Source organism: Hylobates moloch, unplaced genomic scaffold (genome assembly GCF_009828535.3).
Source record: "Hylobates moloch isolate HMO894 unplaced genomic scaffold, HMol_V3 SCAFFOLD_15, whole genome shotgun sequence".
NCBI classification, from domain to species: Eukaryota; Metazoa; Chordata; class Mammalia; order Primates; family Hylobatidae; genus Hylobates; species Hylobates moloch.
In genome coordinates, this window is record NW_026652290.1 from 11,641,288 (window position 1) to 11,657,223 (window position 15,936).

Consider the following 15,936-nt stretch of genomic DNA (forward strand, 5'->3'; position numbering starts at 1 on the left):
ACAACTGAAAGACAGTCAAGCTGTCAACTGTAAAATGAATTTGCTTTACTGATGAAGACACCATCTAGTACTTGACTCATCAGTGACTGTGGCAAATGCCTGAAAACAATAAAAGAATCACATTTTGAGAGATACAATCACATCTATCCAATTGCTTTCAGGGAAACCTAAAAATGGTTTTCACATGGCTGACATAATATTATTAAATTATACTAAACTTTTTTACAGTGTAAGTTTCTGGTCAGGGTAGTGACTGGAAAGGAGCACAAAGGGGCTTTCGGAGCACTGGTCATGTTCTGCTTCCTGATCTGGATTAGGATTACATGCTACATGCAGGTGGTGACAATCCACTGAGTTGCTGAGATACATACCTTTACAGATGCATACTATAGCTAACAGAAATCTTTTAAAACTTATTAAGTTTCATGGTTTTTCTCCCTCTCTTTCTTTCCTTTCTTCCTTTCTTTTAAAGCAGATTCCTTGTACAACATAGCCAAAGACATAAGCAAACCATCATGCTGTTTGTCAATATATTTATTACAGCATGTAGCTTTTCATATAGATTATATATTTAGTCACAGAAAAACATATGCACAGCTAACAGAATCTAAAGTTTTGGTTTCCAGAATTGCCCTTGTGGTGTTATTTGTGTGTGTGTGTGTGCGTGTGTGTATATATATACACATATATATGTGTATATATGTATATTCATCCACAGTTCCTGGCTCATAACTACCATAGCTCTTGTTTCAGTCCTTTGTTATAATTTGGGTATGTCAGGCCTCAAGAAACAGAATCTCTCTGACATTCTCCTGCCTTCCTTTCACCTGCCCCAAAGCAGGACTCTAATCTTCCCCTGCCTTTTTCTTATTTTTGTTTTTGAGACAGGGTCTTGCTCTGTCGCCCAGGCTGGAATGCAACGGCATGATCATGGCTCACTGAAGCCTCAATCTCTTGGGTTCAAGAAACCCTCCCACCTCAGCCTCTCAAGTAGCTGGGACCACAGGTGCATGCCACCATGCCCAGCTAATTTTTTTTTTTTTTTTTTTTTTGGTAGAAAGGGGGTCTCCCTATGTTGCTCAGGCTGGACTCAAACTCCTAAACTCAAGCAAACCTCCTGCCTCATCCTCCCAAAGTGACTGTGGATCTTAAGACCCTCCACAGAGAGGGTTCCACCCTATACTCTGAAGAAAGGAATGCTGACATCACAAAGCTTCCATAAAAACCCAAAGAACTGGGTTCCAAAGCCTCTAGAAAGCTGAACATGTGGAGGTTCTGGATGGGGGCACACCCAGGGAGGGCATGCCAGCTCTGCACGCTTTCTCCCATACCATGCCCTAGGCACTTTTCATCTGTATCCTCTGTAATATCCTTGATAATAAACCAGTAAATGTAAATAACTGTTTCCATGCATTCTGTGAGCCACTCCAGCAAATTAAGACCCAAAAAGAGGGTTGCAGGACCCTCAACTTGAAGCCAGCTGGTTGGAAGGCTCAGGCTTGTGACTGCTGGGGGGCTTGGAGGGGGGCAGTCTTCTAAGCCCTCAACCTGTGGGATCGGACATTATTTCTGGATAGATGGTGTCAGAAGTGAATTGGAGGACACCCAGCTGGTGTCCCCTGCAGAACTGGTTGCTTATTTGTTGGTGGGAGGGAATTCCCTACATTCGATCATACAAGTCTTCTGTGTTAATTGTTGTGAGAGAGTAGAGGAAGAACATGATTCAAGAGTTTTTCCCAAAATAGCCCTATTCTGTGAAAAATTACAACTCTAACTTCTGAAGTTTTCTTTTAAAGACATAAAATTAAACATAATTTGCAAGACTAGGGACACTACGTAAGTCTGTTGGGAATCATCTGTCCCTAGCAGCAGTGCCGTTTAGAGTTCCCTCCCACTACCAGACCAACGAAAGTATGACACGGAGGGGGCAGTTCACACCTACTTGATGATAGCTTCATGGGAGCGGTAGTTCTCACACAGGAGAATCCTACATGGGAACTCAGCAGGGTAATGCTCATAGAGTCGGTCAAGTAATGAAACGTGAAGGTTTCTCTCCCTGGCAAACTCGCTGTAAACAAAAGGACTGAGCTGTAACAGACAAACATACAGAGAAAGTTTAACTGAATATACAAATAGTATTTTTTAACCTACTTATAAAAAATCCACTATGCTAAAACTTCTTATATACAAAACCTCAACATGCTAAATGCTGGGATAAGTGCAACCAGTAATATTTTCTCTGAACCATTACTACTACTAAGAACTTGGCTAAAACTTCTAACTTCTCATTGCAGTTTACCAACACTAACCCAGAGTTTCTTTCTACACCTGACAAAGGGCTCCCCAGCATAATAATGAATAGCTACTACTTCAGTGATTCCAGGCATGCAACCCACTGTATCACTGCGGAAGTCAAACAGTTATTTCACTAAAATTGATTGTTTTAAATGATGAGCTGGTAGGACATACAGCCTACCACTAAAAAATCATTTTTAATAATTAACAAAACAACCCTCTTGATCTTATGAAGTATAAGGAGTCATTCATGGTTATGCCTTTTACTACTAAAGAACAAAATTAAACTACTTTAGGCAAAGAAATGAAAACAGAACTTGTTCCTCTACATTTAACTCTCTCCTTGATGTCCTGACAGCTATTAGTACGATGTAGGTCCAATCTTAACTGCAGCAGGAGAGAAAGAGCCCCAAACTGCAACCTTGTAAAACAGGTATCTTCACAGAAAAACTGTATTTCTCTTTCCTACATATAGATATTCAAATATATAAAATCACACTCTTTGAGATTTTGGCTGTAATTTAAGCCCTCTATTTCCTAGTTTTCTATTACACCAAAAAAAATTACTCCTTCAGGTAAACAAATAATAGAGACAGGAGCTGGGGAATTACAATTCCCCAGGATCCTACAGGAATGATCATTTAAATTTTACTTCACAAAAAAAAGTAAGACTCAGATATTCATACTATAAAGAACAGAACTTAAATAAACATGAAAATTATAACAGTGACAGACTATCCAAAGAAGAAAAAAGAGTAGCAGAATAGTAATTTTTCTTCAGAAATAACAGTATTTTTCACTATTAGTACAGAACTACTTGAAGTACTAAAGTTATAATGCATGGTATAATTTCATAGGATGTTTTAGAAATAGAATATTAAACACCAAAATATAATTAAAAGTTACTTTCAACACAGCGACTTAGAGGGCACTTACCTGCATGTGATCACCAGCCAAGACAATCCGAGTGTTTTGAGTTGCTAATGCTAGAGGCATAATGGTTTCACACTCCATGGCCTGGGCAGCTTCATCTAATAGAATGTGTGTAAAAAACCCTAGAAAATACAGCATAAACACAGGATAGCATGCTAGAGCAGCAACAAAGGCAGAAGGACTATAGTTATTTTCTTTTCTGCTAAGTAAAGAGTTTAGTTTGCTAAGAGTATTGAGTACTTTTATTTATTTATTTTCTTTCTTTTTTTTTTTTTTTTGAGACAGGGTGTCACTCTGTCTCCCAGGCTGGAGTGCAGTGCTATATGATCACAGCTCACTGTAGCCGCAGGCTCAGGTGATCCTCCAACCTCAGCCTCCCAAGTAGCTGGGACTACTGGCATATGCCATAAGGCCTGGCTAATTTTTGAACTTTTTTGTAGAGATAAGGTTTCACCATATTTCCCAGTCTGGCTAAACTCCTGGCCTCCAGTGATCCGCCTGCCTCGGCCTCTCAAAGTGCTGGGATTACAAGCATGAGCCACCACGCCTGGCCCCAGATTGATACTGCTTTTTGATGGTTAAGTTTTGCCATATTTATCAGAACAACTTCTTGACATCTTACATCTGTACTTCACATAACACTAGTTTGATTTCACACGGTTCCTGTACTCAAATGTAACAATCTTAATAGCATGCCATAATAAAACCTATCATAATTATCATCTCTACAGTATATAATGCAAAAGCATTTTATAACAAAAATCTGAGAAAAGTGTAAAAGAAAAGGAAAACACCAACACTCTCCAAATTGGAATTCTTCATATGATCAATAATAAATACCATCCAACCAACTAGAGAACAAATGGAATAGCAGTCACTAAAATGTCTGAACTAGAGGTTGGCAAATTTTTCTTCAGTAAAGAGCCAAACAGTATATATTTTAGATTTTGTGGACCATATAATGAATCTCTGCTGCAACAACTCAACTCAGCCACTGTAACACAAAAGCATCTATAGACAATAAATAGGTAAATAAATGAGCATGGTTGTGTTCCAGCCAGTAAAACTTTATTTATAAAAACAGCCAGCGAGCCAGATTTAGCCCACACACTGTAGTTTGCCAATCCCAGTCTAAACTGAATTCATAAGCCCTAAACTTGTGAGACTGTGTCTTGAGTCAGCATACCAGGTTCAAGGTCCAACTGACAGAGGTACTGGGAAGTATTCAATGTAACAACCACCACTCGATGTTTAAGAATATCTTCTTTCTGGGGCATCTGAAAGGTGGAATGTGCGCTTGAGATCAAACAGTACTGATGCACAACTGGGTGGACAGTCTTTACCCAGCGATTTCTGAAATATACCCTGGAAAAGAAGAAAATATTTCTGATTTACATTTATTAATTTCTTAACTGTATCTAGTTATTAAAATACTGACATTGCTATTTTGACTGTAATATCTGAAAAGTTACAAATGAATCTGATAACCGTTAGCACTCTATTGAATTAGAATTTAACATACAATTGCCACTATAACCATTGTGTCTCTCTACCAAAAAAATGACAGACGTAGAAAGTATATGCAGTACCACAAAATAAACACCTAATTATTTTTAAGTGTTCAGAGTAACTCTTGCAACAGAATGGCACATAAACATAAGATTTATAAGCATTACAGTTTTTTAAGTTCAAAACATTCCCATTCTGGAATTACCTTTTTCTAGAATGTTCTTACAAAAATACATTGATTCATATTTTAACTATTTATGCTAACAAAAAACAGTGAATTGCATACTTATAACAGGAATTCAAAGGTTATTTTCATTTTATTTTAGAATATATTCTTATACCTATACTTAAGTAGACCTCTGTCTGAGGTTCCGGAAATTTAAGAATAAATTTAAAATTTGAACAACTGAAAAGTCTTAAGTACTTCCATTATTTGCAAAAGAAAAATATTAATAGGCCTCATGCAATGGATTATTAAAATGACACAGAAATGATTCATCCATCCATCTACTCATCCACCCACCCATCTCTAACCTGCCCGTGTAACAAAGATTCATTAGGTATCCACTATGCTCCAGCACAGAGGCAGATCACATAGGGCTTGTGAGCAATCCTTCGGTTTACTCTGAGTTTGATGAAAAGCCAACAGAGAGTTCCAACAGGGCAGTGACATGACATGACTTATTTTGTTAAAGGACTATTCTGTTTCTCTGGGCAGAACATATATGGTGGGGGTGGATAGTGGTGTGCTGGTAAATATTTTAACACCCAGCTCCAGGGCTTGGAAGGGGAGGGGATTCTGGTTTGTAGTGTTTGCTGATTTTTGTGGTGTAAAACTGTCATGGCAATTTCAAGCTACCAGCATTTCACTGAACATGAACCTGAGAAGTTGTACACATGATTAGCTCTAAAAAACCAATACAAGTTGGCTCCAATACAACACTGAGCCGCACAGAGGAAGGAGCAGAGGGTAGAGGCAAGGAGACCAGCTATAAGGTTACTGTTAAGAGTGCAGACAAGAGCAATGGTAGCTTGGACTAGGCCAACAGTAGAGATGTGAAAATGGTCAGAGTCACCAGGCATTTTGAGAGTAACACCAACAGAATTTACTGATGAACTAGAAGTGGAATTTAAGAGAAGGAATGATTCCACGCCTTTGAAACTGGATAAATGGTGATGGCGTTTGCAAAGGTGGTGAAAAAGAGGAACGGATTTGGGGTGGGAATTCAGAGTTTCGTTTTGGGCATATTCAGTAGATATCCAAGTGGATATATCCAGTAAGCAAGGCAATACATAAGTTTGGAGTTCAGGAGAATGCCTGGGGCAAGATAGCTACAATTGGGATAATACTAAACCTTGAGACTAGATGAGATTACCTAAAGAATAAGAGTAGATTAAAAAAAAAAAAAAAAAAACTAGTGGAAGGAAGAATGACTGATGGACCACTCCAACATTCAGAAGCTGGGAAAGGAGACTGGGAAGGAGCAAAGAAATAGGAGAGAATTCAGGAGAGCATGGGGTATTGGAAGCAAAATGAAGCAAGTGTTTCAGATAGAAATAGACAGGAGTAACTGTGTTAAATGCTGCTAAGAGGCTATGTAAAATGAAGACTGACCACAGGACTTAACGAGGAAACTAATATGATGAACCTCAATATGATGGTTTTAGTGTAAAATTACAGATGGAAATCTGATTAGCTTGAGCTCAAGAAAGAAACAGAAGAGAGGAGGTAGTGCCAGGGAGTATATATAGACAACTGTCTGGATAAGTTTTGCTTAAAGGCTGATGCAGGTCGGGTGAAGGTGAGTTTTTGTTTTGTTTTGTTTTTTTAAACAAGACACAATAGTATATTTTCATGCTGTACAAAGAAAAAAGTATGCAGGAAAGAAGAAGCTGTGTATCCAGGAAAGGATGAGAGCTCGTTCACAAGAGGAGAGATTGGCCCCTAGAAAAGAAAAGAACAGTTTAGAATGGGAGGGAAAGTAGTCATTTAGGAGATGCAAGTCAGATGCTCTATCAAGAGGAAGATGTGGGCATTCTCTTCCGATGGCTTCTACTCCGTCAGTAAAATTACAAAGATCATCAGATGATTGTTATTTTCATCACTATTATTCCTCTTTCCTAGTTAGGAAAACCAAAGCCCAAAGGGCTTACAGCCAGGATTTAAACCTGTGTTCTTCCCCTCTCTAAGCTTCATTTCTTATTTCCAAAATGAGTATAATAATTCAACTTCTTAAGGATTTGGGGAAATCAAATGAGATAACAGATGTATAATATGTAGCATAATGCCTGGCACCAACAAACAGAAGCCCCCCCACTTCCCTTCACCCATAGCAAAGCGGAAACTAAAACCAGCATTTCTAAACACTCAGTTAATATTCAATGTACACTGCACAAATGCAAAAAGGTAGCATCATGATATGAATATAGGCAATCAAAATAATTACTTAAAATATATGTTGTTTACTCCATCTAAAAGCACATATTGTGCAAAGTATTTTATTTAATAAGTCATCATATGGAACAAAAGGATAATTTCTACTCAGCTTCCAAAACAGTAAGAGCAAAATCTGGTGCTTAATTGGCATGCCTTCAGTCAGTCTAAAATTTTGGTAATAATTTCCTTTTCTCAAAGAGCCACCATTTGTTACTAGGCTCTTGTCTCGGTTACTTTGTGTTAATGTTTCTCAATTTTATGGCCTCTGCACATTTTACTAGAGCAAACAAATTATTTTTGGAAGCAAACCAAAAAGGTTTTTAAAAGAGTAATTATTAATATTTTGGCCAGGCTCAATGGCTTACACCTGTAATCCAAGCACTTTGGAAGCCTGAAGTGGGTGGATCACTTGAGGCCAGGAGTTCAAGACCAGCCTGGCCAACATGGCAAAACCCCATATCTGCTAAAAATACAAAAATTAGCCTGGCATGGTGGCAATGCACCTGTAGTCCCAGCTACTTGGGAGGCTGAGGCACAAGAATCACTTGAACCCAGGGGGTGGAGGCTGCAGTGAGCTGAGATCACACCACTGTACTCCAGCCTGGGTGACAGAGTCTGTCTAAAAAAAAAAAAAAAAAAAAAAATTAATTTAAAAAGTAAAACAAAAGAGTAATTCTTTTTACCGTCTGATATTAATTACTAAGTAATTTTTTGTTTCTTTTTCTTAGACATTGGAATTCTATTATAGTAATAAATCTTGCAAATTGCTATTAGAAGTCAGCTTCACATACTGATTTCCTGAATAAGAAAAATACAAGCCTGAAGTTGATAATCACTTTTTACTAAAAATCATATCAAAATATGTTTTAAATTCTTCGAACCAAAATTGAGTTCATTCTTCCATTTTTCATTCAATTCAAGACCATGCTTGAAAGGGGTATTTGGTGAGGGGGAGATTTTACACAACGTAGATAATCTAGACTTGGCAGAAGAATTATAACCTCTATATCATAAGCTATGCATAATCATTTTCTTCAAAAGGCAAGCACTGGCTCACATAAAAACATCTCTGGATGCCTCAAAGTTAATCATGAAAAAAATCCTAACGATTTCTGATCCTGGCCTACCTGTCTAAATATCAACTTACTGGTAAACAAATACTAAAGAAAAACTATGCAGTTAAGAGCCACATTTTAAAACTAAAACTCCACCCATCCCCCAGATGAGCTATTAAATCTGATAGTAGAATAAAGGCATTTTCAGATATGAAAGAGCTAAAAAATATTACCTCTTATGAACTTTGTCAGAAGGGTTGAAAGCACTAGTTAAGTGTGTGTACAAAAGGATGTGCACCATCAAAACAAGGTAGAAAATCAAGAAAGAGGAAGACCTAAGATCCAGTAAATGGGATCTAATATAGGAGGGAAGAAAAAGAAATTCCAAAATAATGGCAAAGAGAAGTGTCAGCATAACAAAGAACAACCAGTTTAGAAAGGAGGAGCAAGTGAAATCCAGAAGGGGAGTTTCCAGGAGAAAACAACAGCACTGACAAATTATCTAAGAGCTGTAACAATGAAGACTTGTTTGGGCAGGTATTTACAGGGTTACTTAGGGTATAAAGACCTGATTAGATGTTCAAAGAAAATAAAGCAAATGAAAAACAATAAGTATTATTAATGCTAGAACAAATCCAAGAACGTATATGAAAGGAAATATGCATATTATTTGTTAGGAGCAAATAACTTACAGGATCATAATAATAAACACTAAAAATGAAGCTACCATACACTTTGGGAGGCCAAGGCTGGCGGATCACCTGAGGCCAGGAGTTCGAGGCCAGCCTGGCCAACATGGTGAAACCCTGTCTCTACTAAAAACACAAAAGTTAACTGGGCATGGTGGCATGTGCCTGTAATTCCAGCTGAGGCAGGAGAATCGCTTGAACCCGGGAGGCAGAGGTTGCAGTGAGCCCAGATAGCCCCACTGCACTCTATTTTGGGCAACAAAGCAAGACTCTGTCTTTTAAAAAAAAAAAAAAAAAAAGAAGCTACAATAGAAAGTCAACAAATATCCAAAACCAAATTAAGACACAGCAGTTGATATATGTATGTGTGTGTGTGTATATATTATACATATATACACATATAATTTTTATTTTTATATATTATATATATTCATAATTTGTTATATAATATATACACATACATAATTTTTATATATTATATTTATAATTTAGAAAAATGGAAGTATCAAAAGAAACTGCTAAAAAAGTCAAAAATTCCCTTGGGAATGATATTTGGTGAACAATGGCTAGGTTAATTTAAAAAAAAGCATTTTTTGCTATCAACTTTAAAATGCAACATGACCTTTTGTAATAGTGTATGCATGTGATTTTTTAATAAACATAAATACTAATCTAAAACAAAAGCTAATTATTTGAGTCATTATGAGAAAAAAAATTACCAATATTTGAATTTCTTATAGGTGGCTTTTTAAAATTAAAATTCTCTAGTTTCTCCCATTTAAAAAGAATCTTTACTCATATTCTCCCAGCCACTGCCCAACCTCTCCCCTCCTTTCGCAGCCAGACTTCTTAGAAGTATTATCCAGATTGTCCTCTCCAGTTACCAACCTCCTCCTACTCACTCCTCTAACCATTCAACATGGCTTACCCTCCATCTAATCAAGGGACATAAACAACTTCTACATCACTAAATCACATGGATGTTTCCAGGCCCAGAGAGTTACCTGACTTGGCAGCATGCAAAGTTCCACTGTTGCTCCCTCCCAGGAACTCTCCTCTCAGCTTCCATGACTCAAGCTTTCTCTGCTTCCCTTCTTTTTTTTTTTTTTAATCTTTACTTTTTTTTATCTTTACTTTTTTTTTTATTATTATACTTTAGGTTTTAGGGTACATGTGCACAATGTGCAGGTGTGTTACATATGTATCCATGTGCCATGTTGTTTTGCTGCACTCATTAAACAGCATGGTACTGGTACCACAACAGAAACATAGATCAATGGAACAGAACAGAGCCCTCAGAAATGATGCCACATATCTACAACTATCTGATCTTTGACACACCTGACAAAAACAAGAAATGGGGAAAGGATTCCCTATTTAATAAATGGTGCTGGGAAAACTGGCTAGCCATATGTAGAAAGCTGCAACTGGATCCCTTCCTTACACCTTATACAAAAATTAATTCAAGATGGATTAAAGACTTAAATGTTAGACCTAAAACCATTAAAATCCTACAAGAAAACCTAGGCAATACCATTCAGGACATAGGCGTGGGCAAGGACTTCATGTCTAAAACACCAAAAACAATGGCAACAAAAGCCAAAATTGACAAATGGGATCTAATTAAACTAAAAGAGCTTCTGCACAGCAAAAGAAACTACCATCAGAGTGAACAGGCAACCCACAGAATGGGAGAAAATTTTTGCAACCTACTCATCTGACAAAGGGCTAATATCCAGAATCTACAATGAACTCAAACAAATTTACAAGAAAAAAACAAACAACCCCATCAAAAAGTGGGCAAAGGACATGAACAGACACTTCTCAAAAGACATTTATGCAGCCAAAAAAATAACATGAAAAAATGCTCATCACCTCTGCTTCCCTTCTAACTCTCCAGCCCTCCTGTCCCCTAACAATCTCATCTGTGCCCACGCTTCAATCACCACCAATACCCTAGTGACTCAAACATATTCTCTCTCCAGCCAAGACCTCACCTCTGAGCTCCAATGAATATTTCACTGTAAAATTGAAAAAAAAAAAAAGTGGTTTTTCAAATTACTCATTTATCTAGTGTCGATATTCCCATCAAAATCTCATGTTGAAATGTAATCCCAGTGTTGGGGGTAGGGCCCAGTGGGAGGTGTCTGAATCATGGGGGCAGATCCCTCATGAAGGGCTTGGGCCATCCCCTTGGTAATAAGTAAGCTTTTGCTCTGAAATCTGGTCTTAAAAGTGTGTGGCACCTCCCACATGCACACTCACTCTCACTTGCTCCTGATTTCACCATGTGACATCCTGCTCCCCCTTCGCCTTCCACCACGATTGTAGCTTCCTGAGGCCTCCCTAGAAGCTTAGCAGATGCCAGCACCATGCTTTCTATAAAGCCTGCAGAACCATGAGCCAATTAAACCTCTTTTCTTTATAAATTACCCAGTCTCAGGTATTTCTTTATAGCAATGCAAGAACGGCCTAATACACTCATCAACTAACTCCAAGCACCTGCTTCTTCCTCAAAGGGGGGAAAAAAAGAAAGAAAGAAATTGAAGTTCTAAGTCTCACTGCTGACTTTTTCACAATTACCTTGGAAAGCTACCTCAAGTTGAAGCCAGTAAGAATACAAAGCTTCATCGCTGAGCCAATTTTCTTGAAAGTATAATATTCTAGTCCCAACTTTTAAAAGATTTTAAAATATTCTCTGTACTTTCATTTTGTGCAACATTTAAGTTAGACACTGTCTAAAAAATTATTTAAAACACAGCTAACATTTTTTTAAAATTGGAGAATTGACAGTAACAAGACAGTTTCAAGTTCTTAGTATAAAATGTAAGTAATACCAATTAAGGAATTTACATATTTTCCAGAAAGAAACCAATCCACATATCCCATATGAATTATAAGAGAGAGTCTGGTAATATATAATTTTAATTCACTGAAATTTTATCCTTGTAGTAAATTTATATGCAACAAATAACCCCCAAAATGTGATTACTTAAAATACTATGAATAAGAATGACCTGATCACAGAAGAATATGCTTCTTTGAAGATCAATATAAAACAACAATTACCTTCCATTTTCCCAGAAAGCAGGAAATGCACCCCTCCATAGATGACCTCTATCTGCAAAGCCATAACTCTGCCAGAACCAGACACTGATCTTGAGAACCACACACAAAAATAAACTATTTTCCCCTCTATTCTATTTTAAAATCTTCTAGTTCTAGTGAAGTAAGAAGTAAAACTGAAACTAAACATGATCTAAAATGGTTTCTAAAATCTCCATCTCCAAATATTTTAAGTTCAGCTCAACTCCTGGCAACTAAAAGAATTTTAAAAATTTTAATCATTAGTACGTATATTTAAACACATTTACTCCTGTATTCACTACATAATGTTTTGACTATTTTCACACTATAACACTTTCCAGGGCCTGTTCCAGACTACATCATGAAGAGAGCAAACTCTTCATGAGCCTTGCTGCCTAGAGACACCCATCTTCATGGTCATGAGCAGACACTCAGTGCCCTCTTGTGTTCTTTCCTCTGCATCCTGGGACAATTCAGATAAAGCTAATCTTCCTAGAGCACTCAGTCATTCTAATCTTCTCTATTCCATTTCACATGCCTCCCATGTTTGTTGTCTATTAGGAAAATTATAAATTAAAGAGTTAATGTAATAATAGTGCTAATAAATCTTAATTCAATGCATGAATACTCTTAAGAAATACATTTGCAAGTTAACACCTTTCCCAAAGAGAAAAACTATGGCGAAAATGTAGGACTACATAAAGCAAATATTTGGGAAGTCAGGCTTTTTCTTACTTTATTCCATTTACTAAATGAAATCACATGAAATTTGCATTTGAATATGTTTACAAATGTTTTTCCATCTTGGGCTGAACCACTTTTGAGACTTACAGACAGATGTAAGTCTCTCTGTAAGTTAGAAGGCGAGTTTCGATACTTGGGCCACAACAACTATACATGTACCCTACTGAACATAACTTCTTATTCTGCATATCTAGATGCACCACAGGTTTGATTACAACTCCAAAAAATAATTTTACATGGAAAAAGCTAAATATAAGCTAGTCCAGTGACGGATTTAGTGTTCATCAGCAACAGCTCTACAGCCCCAAATGTCAAATGACCTATGCTAAGTCGACCAAGATTTGAGGGGGCTTTACTCCACTGTTTTCACACCAAGTACACCATGATAACTGAGAAGGTCACACTTCCTATGTAACACACACATGCTCACTCTACCAGCAATATAAGTGAACAAAACAATTTATATCATTAAAGTAAGAACACCTATAGCAAAAATGCTAACTACTCAACTTTCACTTATGAGCTCAGAGATTAGATTCTGAAGTAAACTATTTATTGATGAATGTATACTTCAATAAATACCATGTTTTCATTTATAGTGATAGTGATTGTATATATGTAATATTTTCTCATTAGATACAACCAGATTCTATTTAAAATAATTACTGCTTCTTAATCTTCCAAAGTAAAAATAAAATATGGCATAAAAACCTGTGTTAATGGGTCACACCACTTTTTTCCTCTTTTGATTTTTAATGGAATTCTAAGATCATTCATACAGGCTTTGGTTATGATTACTGAAGAATTAAATAACATAATTTCATTTTTCCATGCTTGAGCTCAAGTAGAAATAAAATGTTAGTGACTTATGATTCAAAAGTGCAGTTAGAAATTAACTGATAAACAATTGTATTCAAACAACCTAGGGCATGACATATTAGTTTGTAAAATGGCAAAACTAAACATTAATTCATATAACAATGAAAGCAAATGGTATAATAAACAACAATTTGATGATTCTTTATTGTTTTCTGAAGAAAAGGATTTTTATTCCCCCACATCCTATATTTAAGTACATTTCATGTCCATATATACTCAGAGGACCTTTCTATATCAACCTTAAATTTTCTTTCACACTTTGTCTCTTAAATGGTAGCAAAAGTTGTTAAATACCAGTCAAGTACATTTTGTTGCAGAAATCATTTCAGTATTTCATGTTTATCTAATGTGTAGCTTCTATGAAATTACCTGCATGATCACAGCCAAAATTTTATTTTCATAAAGAACTGTCCACTGCATGACTAATCTGTCATGCAAAATATGCTAGAATTTTAACTGAACTATATTTAATTTAAATTATCATATTTGTATTATTTCATCATACTAGCTTTTAGAGGTACATATCAAAATCTACTCAGGTTGAAACAATACTTTACACACAAAACTTAAAAAAAGGATGTCTTTCTCTTACATAATGTTTAAGAAATGAATAGTCAAAGATTTTTACATTTTTCCTTAATTTAAACAGTTTCTTCAAAAGACATAACCTGTAAATGTCAATGCATAAAGACTTTGGTATTTCCAAAGTTACTAAAATCTTTACAGACACCTTTTCTTAAGAATAATAAAGTATGATACAGATACATAATAAGCCTTAAAAAAAATACCTGAGAGGTCTTGCCTGGGGATTGCCTGCTTCTACATATGGATGTAAATAATCCTTTATGTAGAGATCAGCAGCACTATTAGAATGGGTGCAAATGAGAATCCTGCTGAAATAAATGGTGCAAATAAAAAGAATGATAAAACACAAAACTATTCAAGCAGTATAATACCAAAAAAAAAAGCAGTGGCCATCCTAATATTATACAATTCCCTTACCCTACTCAGTAATCCCTAGCATTATTCAGTGATACCTTTAGGAAATTACACTACTCTTTAAGTTAAAAAGGAAGTACCCCAAAATTATTTTTAAGTCTATCATATAAAATATATACATATATTTAAACCCAAGTCTTCTGGCTCTAATAGATACCACAATTCCATAGCAAACTTGTTCTGATGGCTATTTAAAAACTACTTTAAAACTTACTGTCTCTACTACCAATTCTAAAAACAGTATGTTTTAAGAGAATTCAAATTTTTAGTGCTCTGGGGTTTGGATTTACAGCTTTTCCTTTTCTCTTTTTTCATGTTTAAGAGCTGCATGAAAACTGTCTTGCTAGCCCTCATTTTGTATTTAAAACAAGAACAGAGGTAGTATCCTACCAGGGAAATATGAGCACGCTTCCCACCCTCTCACCTAGTCTCCTGTTGCTGCAGAATATGTTTGACAGCCTGAGCTAGAGTGAACGTTTTGCCTGTCCCATAGGGTCCGATGATAAGCACAGGCGGCAGCTGGATTGCAAGTGGAGTGGTAATGGCCAGAACAGCCTCTTTCTGTTTTGCATTTAGTCGAGGATCCAACTGTTCATCCCATTGTCTACGGAAAATAAAAATTTATTTTAAACACATGCATCTCGTTCATAAATAGAACACAACACACGAGTATCGTGAATTTCAGTGAACCATTAAAACCACTGAAATAGCATACCATCTATAAAAACAAACGCTTATTCTAAAGCTACTTTTTATAAAGTTACCCAACAGAGTCAGTATAGAGTGTTTTAACGTGTAAGTCAAAATTAATTTTATCTTGTCCTATCTTGTACATAGTCTTGTATCTACGTACAAAAAGATTTTGGTAACTTATCTAAGGAAATTCATATACTTCGAATCTAGCTGCTGCCAGGTCTTTAAGTAGAAATGGCAATGTTTCAAAAATGTAATTTCCCTCTGTTACAAAAAAGCATCAGAAAACTTTTTACTGATATTAATGAAGTAGTAGGTTTTTTTGCATAACAAATGAAATGCAACAGGGAAACTATCTGAATTTCAAATTCTAACTATTTAAAAGATCTGTTGGTAAGGTTTAAAACAAGAGGAAAAGAACAAATCTGTATGTCCCTGGTTAAGAGATACTAATTTTTACAAAGATCTTAATGTAGAAAATATTAGGTTTTCGGCCACCCCTTCTGGGAAGTGAGGAGCGCCTCTGCCCGGCCACCCATCGTCTGGGATGTGAGAAGCGCCTCTGCCCGGCCACCCCGTCCGGGAAGTGAGGAGCGCCTCTGCCCGGCCACGACCC

The 15,936-nt window shown here is 36.4% G+C and overlaps 1 protein-coding gene across 3 annotated transcripts in view; it reads right to left on the bottom strand.

Moving 5' to 3' along the window:
• HELZ (helicase with zinc finger) overlaps positions 1–15,936 on the bottom strand; it is a 176,704-nt gene that overhangs the window by 75,592 nt on the left and 85,176 nt on the right. For 2 of the 3 annotated variants that reach the window (XM_032179045.1, XM_032179046.2), the window contains 5 exons: positions 15,052–15,231; positions 14,417–14,521; positions 4,415–4,593; positions 3,232–3,350; positions 1,943–2,088 (listed from right to left, as the gene is read on the bottom strand). In XM_032179045.1, coding sequence (XP_032034936.1) covers positions 1,943–2,088; positions 3,232–3,350; positions 4,415–4,593; positions 14,417–14,521; positions 15,052–15,231 — 729 coding nt within the window. The remainder of the gene's footprint in view (positions 1–1,942; positions 2,089–3,231; positions 3,351–4,414; positions 4,594–14,416; positions 14,522–15,051; positions 15,232–15,936) is intronic. The other variant, XM_032179047.2, reaches the window with a different exon arrangement.